Genomic DNA, 18,229 nt, shown 5'->3' with positions numbered 1-18,229 from the left:
GTTCTGTTCATGGGCGGAACTAGATGGGGGTCAAGAGGGTCCATTGACCCTCCGGTCATCAAAACTTTTTGAATTTTATTTATAAATTTTGAGTTTTTGAAGAAAAAACTAAGAGATGGACCGCCTAATTTGAACCAGTATAGAATATAAGCTTATGATGACCCCCTAACTAAATCGTTCTGGTTCCGCTACTGGTTCTGTTGCTTTTTAATTGAAAAAAAATGTAAAGTATTATGATGGAAGTGTAAGATAGTTTCTTACAAGAATCATGGTGAAGTATGGGCAATGGTGAGGAGGAAAGTCAAGGAAGAGTGTGGGTATTGGCATAGTACAAGCATGCTAATCATGAAGCATGACAAATTTATTAATCAAACTAGTTAATTTTTGCCCGCGCGTTGCGGCGGGACCCAATGACTACAAAAGGCGTGTCAGCAACGGCAAACAGATACCGAATATCAAAACATAAATAAAATGATGTGGTAAGGATAGTCACTCCGTCATAAAAAACGATTTTAAATAACCTACTATATAAAAATAGGACCCACACGTCCTACACGTTGGAAATTCGGTTGTTTTCAGTTCAGTTATTACGGTGCTAACACGTTAAAATATGGATGAGCTCGGTACCGGTAACGGCAGCGAAAGTACCGATTCGGAAAATCATCGAAATTAGGTACCGGCACCGAAAATGCTCGGTACAATACGGTATGATATTTGAAGGTAAACATCAATAAATACAGGTATGGTGCTAGACCGGTGTCGAACCGAAAGTAACGATTCTGAAAACGCCAAAAGGTGGGTACCAAATTGGTACCGAAAATGATTTGATATATTAAATTTGGTTCCGATACGATACCAGTTCGTTTGCAGGATTTGATACGATTTGCTCATCAATATTCTAAATATTCAAGTTAATTTTACATGCTACAATTCATTCATTACAGAAAAAGACAAAAAAGAAAGCAAAATAAGTTGTTGTGTATATAAAACCTCATTCAAACGAAATACAATTTACTTACTGTGTGTATGAAAAGTAATCTAAACGGTGCAATTACTTGCATTGATGCGTTGCTACAGGATTTGATGAGCTCGGTACCAACCGGTACCGAAAATACCGTTACCGAAATCCCCGAAAGTGGGTACCGGTACCGAATATACCTAGTATGGTACGGTTCGGTACCGGTCGGTAATGGTACGACACTGGTATTTGAGGGTAAAAACCGGTGAATACCTGTGCAGAACCGGTACCGAAAATACACCGATTTGATAAATTTGAGACCGATACCTATACCCGATACCATTTGCTCATCTCTTAATTATGTTACTATTCATTCCATTCTAATTTTAAATAATTCTAATTCTAATTTTAATTTAATAATAAACTACTGTTAATTCAGTTTAAATTTTATCATATATAAATTAAAAGAATTAAGATGGGTGGGAAAAGCAAAGTATTATGTTGGTTGGGGGTAAGTTTCATGGGGTTGCGTTTAATGCGGAACACCCATTTGCAACCAATGGGAGTTTGGGTGGTGTGAGGTACAAGTTCCCATGCGTTGTTTTGGATGAGGGCATTATATTCAAGATCCATGGCGTGACGCCAATCCGGATCATTTAAGGTTTGAGTATAGGTGGATGGTTCAAGGGACACGGGTAATGGATGAATGGTGGTGGAGTTGACAAAGTTAGAGTTGTAGTATTTGGGGTTGGGTTTGGGTTGTCGACGAGGCGGTGGAGTTTGGTTGTTTGGAGGGTCGGGTTGATGATATTGTGAGTTGGGTGAGTTGATTGGTGTAGAGGTGGTGGAACCGGTGGGTGGGGTGGGTTGGTCAATGGGCTCGGGCATTGGGTCGAGAGGGGAAACGGTGGAAGTGGAGGGTGGTGTATGGGCCGGGGAGGTTGGAGATGGGTCGTGGAGTTGTAAGGGAGATGATACTGGGCCGTGGGAGGTTTGGTGAGATGGGGTGGTTGGTTGGGCTTTGGTTGGTGTGTATTATTGGGCTTCGGGTGATGGAGTGGGTTGGGTAGAGTGGGAAGTGTGAACAGTGGGTGGAGAGTTTTGGGCAGGAGATGTAGGCGATGGGAAGGGAATGGGAACCGAGGGTGTTGGATTTAAAAAGGTGTCGAAGGACATATGTAGAGGGTTGGAGTTGGTGGTTTGGGATGGAAAGATGTGGGGAATGAATTTGTTGGTGCATCCGTCTGTCGTCTTCGTCTTGTATCGAGTCTTGTATAGAGCTAGTTAGATCAGGGCACGAAAAACGAGAAAGTGAATTAGTGGAGATTCCGCTTGAAATGACATCTGGACATTTCAAGCGAAATCAACAACTTTCTGATTCCGCTCGAGAGTATCGTAGTGATTTCGCTTGAGTTATTGATGTGATTTCGCTTGAGATGTGTTCAAGCGAAATCAGAACATCTATAAATAGGTAGTTCCAAGCAAAATCAGAAAAACAATTATTCCGGTTTTGCAACGAAGTGCTGCCGAAGTGTCAAATCGCTGTAATCGTCATTCAATCAATAGAAACGACAGTTTAAAGTGTAATACTTGCTGAATTGAACTCGGTTTGTCTGTTTCCATCGTTCAAACTGAGTAAAACTCTTCTGATCGACTCGTTTGGGTCTGAATACAATCCTACAAGTGGTATCAGAGCTTAGGAAGAAGAGTTCATACCAATTCAGCTGTTTTTTTACTTCTACACCTTCTTTTTCAAATTAGAAAATTTTTCACGGTTAAAATCAGCTCAAAGTTTCACAAAATGCTCGGAATTTTATTTTAACAAATCCTTGAAAGTTTCAAGCTAAAATTCGATCTAAAACTGATTGTTTTTGATATTCCTCTTGAAAATCAGCGATTGTATGATGACGTCAGTAGCATTTTGGGTTTGATTTCGCTTGAAATCAAGGTTCCGCTTGAAAGTTCTTGATAATTTCGCTTGAGACGAGTTATTCCGCTCTAAATTGTTTTGTGATTCCGCTCCAAAGTGCTTGGTGATCCCGCTTGAAAAATCTTGGTGATTCCGCTCGAACCAAGGTTTCGCTTGAACAAGTATTGTCTTGATTCCGCTTGAATCAGGGGTTTCGCTTCAAAGTGTTTTTGTTTGAAGTTGGTTATTTCGCTTGAACTGACTGTGTGTGAATTTCTTGAAATCCGAATCATGGATGAGGAGTTTTATAACGCATTCGCTACTCCGGTTACTCCGATCAGTCTTGCACAGAACACGATGTTGGAAAACGAAACGGGTACTATGCAAAAACCGCCTAAGCTCATGAACATTGAGGAGTATAAGGGTTGGGAAGGTCGTTTTGAAAACTGGGTACAAGCTAACTATTTAGATGCTTGGGAACGTGTTGAGACGAAGTATGTGAGACCGACAAATGACGATGAAGAGGTGATTGCTATCAAGGATATGAGTGCTGAGGACAAAAGAAAATACAAAAATGAGAAAATGATGCTGAGTCTGCTACAACAAGCTGTGAAAGAAGACATCATGGTCTTATTGCAACACAATGGAAGTTCTTATTCGATTTGGAAAGCTTTAAGATCAAAGTTTGTTGGTAGTCAAGAAATGATCAAGAACAAGAAATCACTTCTAAAGAAAGAGTTTGACTTGTTTCGTGGTTTGAAAAATGAGAGCACAAAACAGATCATTGAAAGATACTGCAATTTGTTGGTTAACATGAGAAGGGTAAGTATCAACAAAGATAATGAGGAGTTGATTGAAAAGTTAGCTGATGCGTTACCACATGAAACTTGGGGCACATATTTGATGATGCTCAGAAACAAGAAACGATTTAGCACGCTAACCTTGAGTAAATTCATTGAAAAGTTGGAAGCTCAAGAGATGGAGCAACGGAAGATTGTTCGAATGAAAGATTTTGATGGTGAACAAGACATCGGTTTGTACTATAAAGCAGGGTTAAATGAAAAAAACCATCAACTTATCACCAAAGGTTGAAACTGCTTTCAATGCTAAAGGCTCATCAGGAAGTTCATCAAAAGGATCAAACAGCAACACAAGTTTTTCATCATTTCCATCATTTGATCCAAACATTTCAGCAACAAGAAATGGAAGAAAACATCAATGCAACATTGTATTAAATCTTGAGAATGATCAAGATTACTCAGAGGAAGTTGCTAAGAATCACATGTCTTTGTTGGGAATGGTGTTAGAATCATACAATAGTTTTGTGGCAGGAAAGATCGGGAATCCAATGCTTACAAAAGAGGATTACGATCAAATAGATGCTGAATAGATGGAGCTAATGGATATAAAATGGTGTTTGGCTAGTGTGTTGAGGAGAGCTGAGAAATTCAAGCAGATCACAGGAAGAAATGATCTACGTAAAGCTAATATTTCTACTTTGGGTTTTGATAAATCTAAAGTCACTTGTTTTCGTTGCAGGGAAAAAGGACACTTCAAAAGGGAGTGCACCAATCGCGAAGCAAGTGGAGGTCAGAATCCTTTCAACAACAATGATTACTACAGAAAAGCTATTTACCATCAAGTTGCTCAACCACAACAAGAACCACAAGTAGCACATGGGAGGAAAGTGATTGAAGATTCTTCAAAGAGAGCATGCATGGTGGATCATGATGAGAAAAAGTCGTCAACAGATTTCAACTGGGATAAATATGTTTCGGCTGATGGAAAAGCTTTGGTAATAGATCAAGATGATGAGAAATTACCTGAAAGGTTTAGCTGGGAGAACTTTAATTGGGATGATTATGATCCAAACAAAACTTCAACCCAAAAAGCTTTTGTTGCTCGTATTGAAGAAGATAGTGATGATGATGATGTTGCCGAGTATTATGAAAAAAGAATGGCACAACATCTGAAGATGATGGCAGAAAGTGATAGCGAAGATGACAAGGCCAAGAAGAAAAAGAAAAAGGTAAAGACACCGGTCAGCAGTGAAGATGAAGCAGTACCGGTAGTGAGAAGAAAAGTAAAAGAAGTTCCAAAGTTCAAAATTGATGAAAAAGCTGATGCTAGTGAAATGAAAGTAAACTGTGAAACTTGTGTGATCTTGAAAAAGAAAAAACAGTGAATTGCTTAACAACATGAACAGATTGAAGGAGTCGTATGATGTTTTGAACAAAGCAATGAACATGTACAATGACACCAGTGAAGAACAGGCAACAGCAATGAAGACACTTCAAGGAGCGTTCATGATCAAACAAAATGTTGTGAACAACTACATCGAGAAGTGTGCTGCTTTGGAACAAAAAGTAGAATTACAAAGAATTGAAACTGAAAGAGTTAATTGCTTATTGAAAAGTTACTCATGTACTTCTTATGTCATTGACAGGATTTATCCAACTGTTGAAGGCATGAAGGCATTTGAAGATGATGAGGTAACTGAAGAACAAAAAGTTTCTGAAGAAAAGACTTCTGAGAAAAAGACTGACAAGAAGAATGACACAAAGATAAAGACTAACAAGAAGAATTCTGGTAAGAAACAAGGTGTCAGTTATAACAAGTGTCCACCCTCGCTGGAAAATGGATATTTGCCCAGAAATCCAAATTCTGAAAGAGTCCAAAAGGCGACAAATTTACAGTGGGAGTCTGAGTCTACAGTCAATTTGCCAGAAAGTATTGATGTCACGTTTACATCGTCTGAGACTGATCAACAATCTCAATTGATGAAGAAAGTGGTGGGTCATGTGTTAGATAAAGATGAAACTGAGGAGTCGAAGTCGGAGTCCGTGTTGGAGTCAAAGTCCGAGTCTAGCACTCCGGGTCAAAATGAAAAACATGGCAAAAGAGTTTATGATAAAGAATTCCTGTTATCAAAATCTAATTTGAGTGATGAAACATTTAAAGTGGCATATACTTTGAATGATTCGGACAAATTATATTCTGATGAGGAATTTCCAATAAGAGGTGTCAAAACTGAGATGATAAAAAAGGTTTTCATACTAACAGAAATCAATATTTCTGAAATAAAAGATTTAAATCTTACTAATAAACCTAAAAAATACACCTCAAGAGTTCAACAAAGATTAAACAAGAAAAAGGGTTACGGTTCTGATTCTGGTTTTCAAAAGAAACCAAACCATAACGGTAATTTCAAAAAGAAAGGTTTAGGTTTTATTCCAACACAAAAACAGAAAAATGAAAAATATGTTCGAGATTTTAATAAAAAATGACATTTGTTTCAGGTACATCAGCAGATGAAGAAGAAAAGAAAGAATTTTGGAGACAATCAAATAGAAAGTTCCTTGCTAAGAAGCAAGAAGATATGAAGTTTGTTGTTCAGAAGAAAGACACGAGAATCTGTTTCCAATGCAATTCTATTGGACATATTGCCAGAGATTGTTCTAAGGCAATACAATCAAAACAGGGAGTATCTCGTAAACTAAAAGAAAAAGTGATTGAGTTTGAACCGCCAATTGATAGAACCAAATTATTCAAAAATTCAAAATTTGAAATTGGTGAATGTTCAAACAAGTTTTACAAGAAAAGAGCTAAATCTGACAACCAGAATTGGGTTGTTAAGAAGTCTGCTGATAGTTCTAGCGATGATTCTGATAGGTCAAAATCAGAGGAGCTATCTTCTGGCAATGAATCTGATTCCATAAAATCAGAGGAGCCACAGGTTGAGGTAAACGGTGAAGAATCAGTTCCGACTGTGGATGATGAGAATTTTCCATCACTTCGAGCTGAAAATTTTAAGAAGAAAATTGGTAAAATTGAGATTTCAAATCAATTTTATTCTGATAAAAAGGTTTTTGATGTAGAAAAGGCTTTTAACCCCAAAGTAAAACATATATTTGGTAAAATGGTTGACCGAAAAGTCAAAGGGGTTAAAGAGTTCTATGAGAAGAAGAGGAAAGGTAAGAAACCGAGTGTTGATGACTCGGTAACACCCAAGGCTGGTCAGGCTTGGGTGGATATATTCTTTGAATAGAAAAACCTGACTTGCCGGAGTTCCCAGGTTGGTAAGAGTGGAACATGAATCGGCGTCATTCTTTGTTTTTTATTGTGTTTTGCATACAAGTGGTACAGAGGTTGGTTCTTGCAAAAGTGATTAATCAAGGTCATTAATTTGAACTTGATATAATCTTCATATATTTGGTTTTAAGACAATATGATGAACCACATCCCCGAACTTACAAGTGGTAAAATCAACTAAACTTATTTTCCGGAAAAATCATTTTGATTAAAACAAACTTAAGTGTTTTGAAATCTTAATGAGAAAATAGTTTGTTGACAGGGGGAGTTCTGATTGTTTATGCCAAGTGAATGGCGATTTGAGGCAATTTGATATCGGTTGTCAATTTACTTGTACAGTTTATGTTCAAATTTCTTTAAATGTGTTTGCATTTTAGGGGGAGTAAAAATTTCAGAAAATCCAAAAACATTAGAAAATTTGAAAAAGCCAAAAACATGATAAAATCAAAAATGAGTTTTGCTGTGAAAAAGAGGAAATGATAGTACATCAGTGGATTATCACAACATGCTAAAGAATTGGAAAGTTAAAAATGTGATAAACAATCTCACTGTGGATGTGTGAGTAGGTTTTTGCACATTTAGTAGATTGTGACGAGATATAAACCTAAATTCAAACTTGCTTATATCGTGGGGAACAACTTCTTGGATATATGGGTAACCCCTGAAATCTTGTTTGAAAGGTCCCTCTTTCTGAGATACTAGGTCTTTATACTCAGTGATATCTGGGGTATTATCCCGGGACTTCTGCTGAATGGAAATTCTGACCTAGTCCCCGTATAATACTTTCTGCAAATGCTTGAAATATAGCGTCGCCCTCAGCAAAATGATGAAACAATAAAATTGATAATCATTGCTGTTGAAGAAAAGATCCTCTAAAAGGGACACACCTAAAGTCGAACCGTCATCTCTCTGCTGAACGGAAGTTCTGACCTGAGCACTCACGGTTTCGCACCTAACCCCTTTACAGATATCATCTGTGGTATACTCACCTGTAAGACTGAATATTGGGATCTGGATACGGGAGTATATTCAAGTAGTGGGACACGCGAATAAGTTTAAGTCCTTAAAACATTAATCTCGTATCTCGAAACAATTGAACTTTGTGTAAAAATTTAAGTGGACTAGTATACTGACAATCTAGGCGAATTGTTTATAACTTAAAATGAAATGAAGCTTAACGGTGTTGGTGATTTGTCTCGGAAACTGATATGATCCTCTTACACAAACTCACAAAAATATTGTCTGTATAGATTTCATTTCTGCATAGTTGTATTTCTACATATGGTGTCAGTTTTGAATTTCAAAAATCCAAAAAGATTTTATTGTGTTTTAGCATAAATTTTGATAAACACAAAAAAGATTTTCGACAACTGGTGTTGAAGAGCTGATTTTCAAAATTCTAAGTGCTAAACATGATGACATTTTGTGAAAGGGAGTTGAGTAAAAAGAGTTTAAAATCTGTCGTACAAGTGGTCATAAGAAGCTTTGAAAATGATATTCCTGCAAGTGGTTCATCAGAGACTAAATGATAAATCATTTTGAGATTTTTTTACAAGTGATGTCTGAGTGTGTTAAAGTTTGATATCATAAAACTTATGTTTGTGGTAGAGAATATGCAGATTTGAGCCAGGCAACAATCTGAACCTGTGAAAGCCAAACTACGATCCCAGCTGATTGAGAGGGGGAGTCTGAATGACTAAGAGCAAGGTTCTGATCCTGAGATTGTTGCTGCTGACGAGATTAAAGATTCAACATTTGAGGGGGAGTGTATGTTGGTGCTGATGAATAGAGAAGAAGTCAACATAAGAGGGGAAAAGTTTGTTGGTGATGAAAGAGAAGAGAAGATAAAGATTGAGGATACTTACAGCGTCAAATACTTCATAGAGAAGCCCATAGACTGATAAAGACTGAAGATGCGAAGACTCGACACAGAAGACTCTGTCAACATCCGAGGGGGAGTTTGTTGGTGCATCCGTCTGTCGTATTCGTCTTGTATCGAGTCTTGTATAGAGCTAGTTAGATCAGGGCACGAAAAACGAGAAAGTGAATTAGTGGAGATTCCGCTTGAAATGACATCTGGACATTTCAAGCGAAATCAACAACTTTCTGATTCCGCTCGAGAGTATCATAGTGATTTCGCTTGAGTTATTGATGTGATTTCGCTTGAGATGTGTTCAAGCGAAATTAGAACATCTATAAATAGGTAGTAGCGAAATCAGAAAAAAAATTATTCCGGTTTTGCAACGAAGTGCTGCCGAAGTGTCGAATCGCTGTAATCGTCATTCAATCAATAGAAACGACAGTTTAAAGTGTAATACTTGCTGAATTGAACTCAGTTTGTCTGTTTCCAACGTTCAAACTGAGTAAAACTCTTCTGATCGACTCGTCTGGGTCTGAATACGATCCTACAGAATTGAACATGTTGAGAGTGATAAAGTTTTTGATTAAGAGGGTCATAGCATTTGAATGCCGCCTTAGAGGAGGAGTATCCAAGAAAGATGCATGCCATGGACCGTGATTGTAGTTTTGAAGTGGCATATGGTTTTAGCCACGGGTAACAAAGGCAACCAAAAGGTTTAAGTTTTGAATAGGTAGGATCGGTTTTGAACAACACATCATAGGGTGATTTGTTGTGGAGAATGGGTGTAGGTAAACGGTTTATGAGGTGAGTAGCGGTTTGAAAAGCATGAGACCAAAAATGTTATGGTAAGTGGGAGTAGTGGAGTAATGCGAGGCCGGTTTCAACAACGTGTCGGTGACGTCGTTCGGCAATACCGTTTTGTTCCGGTGTGTGAGGTGGTGTCGTGTATGGGAGATACCTTGAGAGGCAAGATATGGTGAGAGACCCACATATTCACCCGCATTATCAGTGAATAACGCAACAATGTTGGTTTTTAAAAAAAATTTCAACAAGAGATTTAAATTGTGGAAAAAGAATTTTGACATCAGATTTTCATTTGATTGGATATAACCAAATGTATTTGAAAAAATAGTCAACAAAAATGACATAGTATTTAAAGTCATCTATTGACGTTTTTACGGGACCCCATACGTCAGAGTAGAGAAGTTGTAGTGGTTGATTAGCAACAAAAGAATTTTTGCCAAAAGGTAGTTTGTGGCTTTTATTTAGTGAACATGAAGCACAATGAAAAAAACTCATGGGTCACCTTATTACTATGAAGTCCCAATCTAGAAATTAAAGATTTAAACACTTGAAGCGATGGATGTCCAAGTATGTGGTGCCACATGAGAAGAGAGTTTGTTTGGGTGTTGTTGACTTGAGGAGACAAGGAGATTGGTCCATAGTAAACATCATTGATGTTCACTCCTCGCATGAGACGCGCCCCCGTGCGTAGATCCTTGACAAAAATATGATAGGGAAAAATTCAACAGAAACATGATTAGTACGACAAACTTTGGCAACGGAAATAAGATTATTTCGAAGATTAGGAGCAATTAAAATGTTATTTAAAATAAGTGGGCGAGATTTTGTTGGAATAGTTGTTTGAGCAATATGAGTTATAGGGAGAGTTTTACCATCACCTAGCACGATCTTGTCGGGTCCTCCGTATTCGGAAAGAACGGTAAATTGTTGGTTGTTGTTCGCGGTGTTGTTGGACGCACCGGTGTCCCACATCCAAGATGGGGTTGTAGCCGTTAGGTGAGGGGTGGTGTAGTTAACCACCGGGGTGTTGTTATTTTAAGGCGAGACATTGTGTTCTCGTAGGAAGCGACTAAGTTTGCGACAATCTTTGATGTCATGTCCGGGAATGTTACAATAGTAGCAATAGGTGTTGTTGTTGCGAGTCGGGCGAGTGTTGGTATTGGTAGTTCTAGATGGCCATTGGTTTCGAGTTGTGGGTGGATTTGGGTTGCGTGTTGGGCGATTGTCATAAGTAGTGGGTTGACGGTTGTGGATGATTGGTTTGGCCATGGTGAATCGAAAGAAAAGAAAAGGGAAGCGGACAGAAGGTGTCTGTCGAGTTTTGGATCGGAGATGGCTCAAGGGAGCTTTTAGGCTCTTGATACCATATAAACAATAGAAGTTTGTATTGAATCAAGATGCTATTCTCATTATTTACAAATCAATATGTAGTGGTACAAGAGTGAATACAATAATTACAAGAGCTTGATTCTAGGGAGAGAATTATGCAATGGTTACAAATCTTCTAGTGAGAGAATTATGCAACGGTTACAAATCTTTTAGGGAGAGAATTATGTAATGGTTACAAATCTTGTTGACTAAGAATAATTTGCAATTAATGGTGACTTAATTTGTGGTGTTGATAAAAGCCTTAGGATATCACCGACAATTCTAGGAAAAACCAATATTGTTTATAGTGTTAGTTTCATACTTTTCAAGTTTTAGATAAACAACAACTAATTGGGTGAATGTATATACAAACAAACTTGTAACTTTATAAATTATAAATTTAGAAAAGAGGTTACTCACTTTAGACAAGCAAGGAGAATGAATGGTGAAAGGAAACTTGAACACTTGAAACCTTTAGATTAAAACTTGATTCCTGGATATATATTTTTTTTCTTTGTAAGACTTGAAAATAAAACTATAAGAGGTGTGTGGGTGTGTATACCAGCCGAGATGTAGAAGTGAGGATGTTCTGTTGCTTTTTAATTGAAAAAAAATGTAAAGCATTATGATGGAAGTGTAGGATAGTTTCTTACAAGAATCATGGTGAAGTATGGGCGATGGTGAGGACTGAGGAGGCCGATCTTTTTACCAGAAAAGTCAAGGAAGAGTGTGGGTATTGGCATAGTACAAGCATGCTAATCATGAAGCATGACAAATTTATTAATCAAATTAAAAGAATTAAGATGGGTGGGAAAAGCAAAGTATTACGTTGGTTGGGGGTAAGTCTTTGAACAGATGGGAATTGGTATGGTGGGTTGGTAACTTGTATAAAATACCCACTTATTTATACCCATTAGTTACTCGTTTATACCAAAATATAATAGATCCGTGAAAAAGAATATGATTGTGCCGGGTTGTAAAAAAATATATTTTTCTACGTTTGTATTCGTGTCACGCTAAGCGTATATCGCAAAAATAGTTTGCGATATACGTGTCATAAACTTCAAATAATAACCAATATATATCTAAATATATATTTATAGTATTACCCACTAAATATTACTATAGAGTGGTTTCCAAAAGCATTAAGACAATTATCACCAACGTTCGTGTGTGTCGGGTTAGTTCGTTTGTGACCAGGTAATTTATAAAAACTAGAATTGAGACCCGCCGCAATGCGGCGGGGATTTTTTAATTATGACTAAGTCGATCTAGGACTCGCACGTTATGTTAAACCTGTCAACGGGGGAAAATAGACGATGTAAAAACGTTCACCCACACACGCACATTGCGTCATGTTAACTCGCAAAATTTAGAACGAAACGTAAAAAAGTTAAACCAAAGACGCACGTTGCGATGTGTTAAGTCATAAAATTTAGAACCAAGCATAAAGCGAAAAATTTGTGGAAAATGAAAACTGTAAATGACCAAAGTTGAAAGTAAAAAAAGTTGTGAGGATATATTACAAAAGATAAAAAGTTTTGGGTTAAACGTAAAAAAACAAATAGTTTCAAGTTAAAGTAATTTATGAAATACTTTTGGGTGAAAAGTAAAAAAAAATCAATTCTTTTTAGAAACCCCCAAAGCCAAGGTTACGACAACCATATGCATAACGATTTTTTCTTTGGAAAACCCCCAAAGCACACGCCGCGTTGAGTGCAAGGCGTAAAACGGTGTCAAATAGTACTAATGTCACACAATTGTTATCGACCACCAACACTGACTCGACCTAGGGTCTGCGTGTTGCGACGAACCTGGCAAACATGAAAAAATAGAGGTAAAAACGTTGAACCACTCATGTACGTTGCGTCATATTAACTTGAAAAATTTGAAACAAAACATAAAAAAGTTGAACCACACTTGTACGTTGCGTCGTATTAACTCGAAAAATTAAGAACCATACGTAAACCGAAAATTTGCCAAAGATGAAAAGTATAAGTGACAAAAGTTGTGAAGTTAAATTGCAAATAATGAAAAGTTTTGGGTTAAAGTTAAAAAACAAATTATGTAGGGTTAAAATTGCAAAAGGTAAAAACCTTTGGGTTAGAAGTAATGAAAAATTTGGGTTAAAGTTAAAAAAACAAATATGTAGGGTTAAAATTGCAAAATGTAAAAACCTTTGGGTTAAAATTAAAAAATCAAGTTTTTTTTTTGAAAAACTCTCAAAGCACAGCACATGTTACAAGTGGTTATGCACAAAAAGTTTGGTTATTTATATATGGAATAATTTCAAATGCAAAAAGTGACACGAAAAGACATTGTTATGCATATGACGGCCCAGATAATAACAATTAAGTCTAATACATAAGATCACGGTGTGTGCGAGATTCAAGAGCGTAAAGATGTTGGCCCGAATTTGCGAGTTGTCACACTTAGTAACACATAACAAGACCTATGAATGTATTAATCGTCATACACATGTCATGAACACTAAATTAACATTTTATGACCTAATATGACTTTATGTAACATATAATTTTTTTTTGAAATTTTTTTATATAAAAAAACCTGGGAAATTTGGTTTGCAAAAAAAAAAATAAAAAAAAAATTTGTATGATTTTTTGGCTTTTTTTAATTAGTTTTCGAGTTTTCACAATAACTAGTGGTTTTCATTTGAACCTTCCCCTATATATATATAAAAAGTATAATGTACAAAACGCCTTAACCTACATTAACGTACGCGACAAAAAACATAACGTGCGTGATTATTTTTTTTACCATCAAAACGTGCGTGATTATACTTTCCATGCGTGATTATCACCCACATGCGTGATTATCACCAAAAAATGGATCCCATGCGTTATTTTGTGTCTTATGCGTGATTAGTGCCCTGATCCGACGGTTACTGGTGTCGCGTACGTGAAGTACGATAAGGCTTAATGTATGTTAACCGCACTCTATATATATATATATATATATATAGGCTAATGCTAGACAAAAAACCCTAAAAATTTTAAGAAACCCTAGAAAACCCAACCTCCCGACATTTTTTTTTTTTGAAAAAAATAACACATGTAATATACATGTTTTTAAGAGTTTTGGGCCAAAAAAAAAACAAAAAAGCGCTGAAGGATTTTTTTTTTTAAAAAAAATAAACAAATTTCAGCAACTTTTGTGACTAACACGTGTGAGACAAAAAATGCTGAAACTTGTTTATTTTTTTTTAAAAACATTCCTTCGGCGCTTTTTTGTTTTTTTTGGCCCAAAAATCTTAAATACATGTATATTACATGTGTTATTTTTTTCAAAAAAAAAAATGTCGGGAGGTTGGGTTTTCTAGGGTTTCTTAAAATTTTTAGGGTTTTCTATATAGCCCAACCCTATATATATATATGTAGAGGATCCTGTAAAAAGTGCTCAAAGTGTGAGAAGTGTATTATAACACTATATATAATACTATATAACACCATATAAACACCGTATAACAATATGTAACACCATATAATACCATATAACACTATGTAACACTATATATCATTATATAAAAAATATAACACTATAGGTTGTCTGTTAGCATGTCTATGATAGATGTATAGTGTTATATTTGTTATATAATGTTATATAGTGTTACATAGTGTTATATGGTATTATATGGTGTTACATATTGTTATACGGTGTTTATATGGTGTTATATAGTATTATATATAGTGTTATAATACACTTCTCACACTTTAGGCCCTTTTTACACTATCCTTACCCTATATATATATATATATATATATATATATATATATATATATATTATAATGTATTCGGAATATACTTCATTTTTTTCTAAATTACCCAAAATAGTGACAAACTATTTTCCACAATGTCATTGAAAGGTTTGAGTTAAAACATTTTGACAACACACTCATTTTAACTTTCCCTCTCTCCCGCCCCTTCCCATTTCCCTCATGTGCAGTTGCACCCACCCCTCCCAACCGTCGCACCACCATTCTAACCATCACTCTACCACCGCAGTACCATCGCACACGTCCCCCTTTCCCTACCTCACTATAAACTTGCCAATCAGACCCCCGACCACACTGCTTAACTACATTTCAAGTTGGCACTTACCACTTGATGCCACCACTTCGCCATTTGAACCCAATGTATTAGGTAACTGATTGTGTTCAAGTCTAACCTAATTTCCCATTTTGATTATATGGAACTTGATTTGATTGTGTGGATTTAGGGTGTTCATTTGTTCATATAAAATGTTGTTGTATTTTTATAGTTAAAGATTTAAACTTGTTGTATTTAGGACTTGTATGTATCTACTTTGCTCTAATTTGAATTTGTTGGTAACCATCATATGACGTGACCATTTTTTACCTAATATGACCATGTTTGACCTAATGTGCAGTGATTGATCATGTGACTTATTTTGTGAAAATTGTCTGCTTTCTGACGGATTAGCTGTCCGAATGCATTAGAGGACAACTGATCGGGAATCAAACATAAAAAGGTAACTGCTATAATTATTGGTCTCTTATTACCAATTGATGCTTAGACATTCACAAATCACTAAGAGTTCTTTTAAGTTATTATTTTTATTTGAATGACACTGGTCCATATATGTTGGTAACTCTTTGGCAGCTTTTTGATTGAAATTTTCTGTCGACCATGGCCTAGTTCTCTTGTAGTGTTTGTGACCCAAAAGTTGTCTAAAATTAAAGAAAATGCATTGTCCCTAAACGGGTTGCTAATACGGTTGTTTATTTAAAAAGAAACGCTAAAATTGGTAGGTAATTTTAGAGGAAAACTGCGTGTGTTAACTCTTTTATTGGAAAACTATGTTTTCTAAGTCTGTCTTTTAAATATTTCTTTTGCAAAAATCAAGTACAGCGAGTGTTTAAGCAACCCTCAAAAACGGTACCAGCCGTGCAGAACCATACATCAAAAATCCCGCTCAAGCATGCTCTTTAAACAAAAAAATGACTTTATTTGTTCTTCTCAAAATTACATGCAATAGTAAAGTAAACGCTGAAAAGTGCAATGAAGCTTTAAAAACTGAAAGACATTTCTTAAAAATAACGAATACGTATTCTGTGTACACGAGCACACGAATAAACAAAACACTCGTATAGTTGATTAAGCTTTCCACGCCGATAATGGAAGAGTCTCTGAGTCCTTATATGTTTTAAAACCAGCACCATATCGATCCCCCTTGATTGAATCAGGTGATGCAATAGACTCAAGTTCAGCCATATCTTCTGGTGTTAGCTTAACAGATAAAGCTCCAATGTTGTGTTCAAAATTTTCAATCTTGGTGGTACCTGGAATGGGCACAACATCATTTCCTTGGTGGAGAACCCATGCTAATGCTAGCTGAGAAGTTGTGCACCCTTTCTTTGTCGCTAGGTCATTAATCCTCTCATACATGATCTTGTTGTGTTCGAGATTTTCAGGTTGCAACCTTGGCAAGTACTACGAAACATTAAAAGATTCAAATATAATGTTAGTTTGAACACTGAAGGCATTTAAACAAAAACACATAGAGCTTTCACCGCTTTCTTCCTACTTCTCCAACATCTTTGGACAGATGGAAGGAACCGAATCAAACGATATTAGAAAATAGTGGATTTGTAATGTTTAACGTCTTTTTATTGAAACGGACAGAGATGGAAGTGACCGGACGATAACTGGAAAATAAAACAAAAAAGATGTAGACAACATACCTTACGGGCGTCACTTTCTTCCAACTTCTCCAACATATTTGGACCATGTGAGAAAAAACCACGTCCTAGAGGACTATATGCAACAATCCCTATCCCAAGTTCTCTGAAAGAGTATGATAAGCGTTAAAAAAACTTCCGAAGATTGGATACTTGGTAATTTATAATATAGAAAAGAAAAGGAGGAAAGACGATATCACACCTGCAAGTGGGAATAATTTCTTCTTCTACATCTCTTGACTGCAAGGACCATTCCAGTTGTACCGCAGTAATTGGATGCACGGCGTGAGCTCTTCTAATGGTGGATGCTGATGCCTCTGATAATCCAACGTATTTAATTTTACCTTCTTCCACTAGCTTCTTTAGTTCCCCCATCTATTGACGAAAACAAAACATCAAAAGCTAGCCCAAGTTGTACGCCAAAAGCACAAAATGACATACATGTAGTTGTTTTTCTGGGAAAGTTTATGTAAGAAAAACAAGGATGGATGATGTAAAACTAACTAACTAACTAACCGTGATTTCGATTGGCACGCTAGTATCAATCCTGTGCTGGTAATAGAGATCAATGCAGTCGACCTCAAGTCGCTTGAGGCTGGCTTCGCAGGCAGCCCTGACATAGGCGGGATCGCCTTGGACCTCCCAGGAACCATCGAGCTTGATCCCAAATTTGGTAGCCAGCTGCACTTTGTCCCTCATCCCCCCTTTCAAAGCCTTGCAGAGAAGGATTTCGTTGGTTTTGGGGCCGTAGACATCGGAGGTGTCGAGGAGGGTGACACCGGCGTTGATGGCGTGGTGGATGAGCTTGATCATGTCAGGTTCAGGTTTGGGAGCACCGTACAGATCGGACATGCCCATGCATCCTAAACCCAGAGCTGAGACCTCTAAACCCTGTGAACCCAATTGCCTTCTTGGTACTCTGCTTGCCATTTTTGGTTTTAAATTTAGTTTCTACAGTACAACTTGATTGATTGATGATTGATGAAATGAACGCATCACTCAATCCTATTTATAGCAATCGGAGTCGGTACCACGTAGAATTTTATCCATATGGATGTCAGCACCTACGTATGTCGGCTCACAAAAGTTCCAGGCGCCTAAGTTGATTTAAAAAGTCTTTATCTTTTTAAAGTAATAAAATAATATGGAACGTAATATTTGTAACAAAAAAGAATAATCTTATTTTAATAAATATATCGTCTTGTCTTCATTGCCTTTGTGGAATAACAATATTCACATTCATGCTATCAAATTATGTGTGTGCGTTTTTAAAATATAAAGAGTATAAAAAGTGGTTGTGAGTGAAGTAGAGAGAAAATATTACTGTATCTGTATACTAGGTTATTACCCGGGATTGCTTCCCGGGCTCGGAAAACTTAGTTATATTAATTATTATTTGTTATTAATACGACCTCATTACATCAAGCATCTAATTGGATTCAACAACAATCTCTACAATTCACCGGATTAGATCACGAACCCATATTAGACGTCAAACAAAAACGCAACAGGACCAC

At 36.6% G+C, this 18,229-nt stretch overlaps 1 protein-coding gene across 1 annotated transcript; it reads right to left on the bottom strand.

The window, feature by feature from the left end:
- Window positions 1–15,958: 15,958 nt before the first annotated feature.
- LOC110865249 (probable aldo-keto reductase 4) lies at window positions 15,959–17,702 on the bottom strand. The gene is made up of 4 exons (XM_022114485.2): window positions 17,229–17,702; window positions 16,915–17,087; window positions 16,716–16,818; window positions 15,959–16,464 (listed from the first exon to the last, which is right to left on the bottom strand). The coding sequence occupies exons 1-4, from the start codon at window positions 17,640–17,642 to the stop codon at window positions 16,129–16,131; spliced, it is 1,026 nt and encodes a 341-aa protein (XP_021970177.1). The 5' UTR covers window positions 17,643–17,702; the 3' UTR covers window positions 15,959–16,128.
- Between the last annotated feature and the right edge of the window lie 527 nt (window positions 17,703–18,229).

Source organism: Helianthus annuus, chromosome 6 (genome assembly GCF_002127325.2).
Source record: "Helianthus annuus cultivar XRQ/B chromosome 6, HanXRQr2.0-SUNRISE, whole genome shotgun sequence".
Classification (NCBI taxonomy): domain Eukaryota; kingdom Viridiplantae; phylum Streptophyta; class Magnoliopsida; order Asterales; family Asteraceae; genus Helianthus; species Helianthus annuus.
Note: the sequence above shows the minus strand (reverse complement) of the source record. Positions and strands in the feature narration are given on the sequence as shown.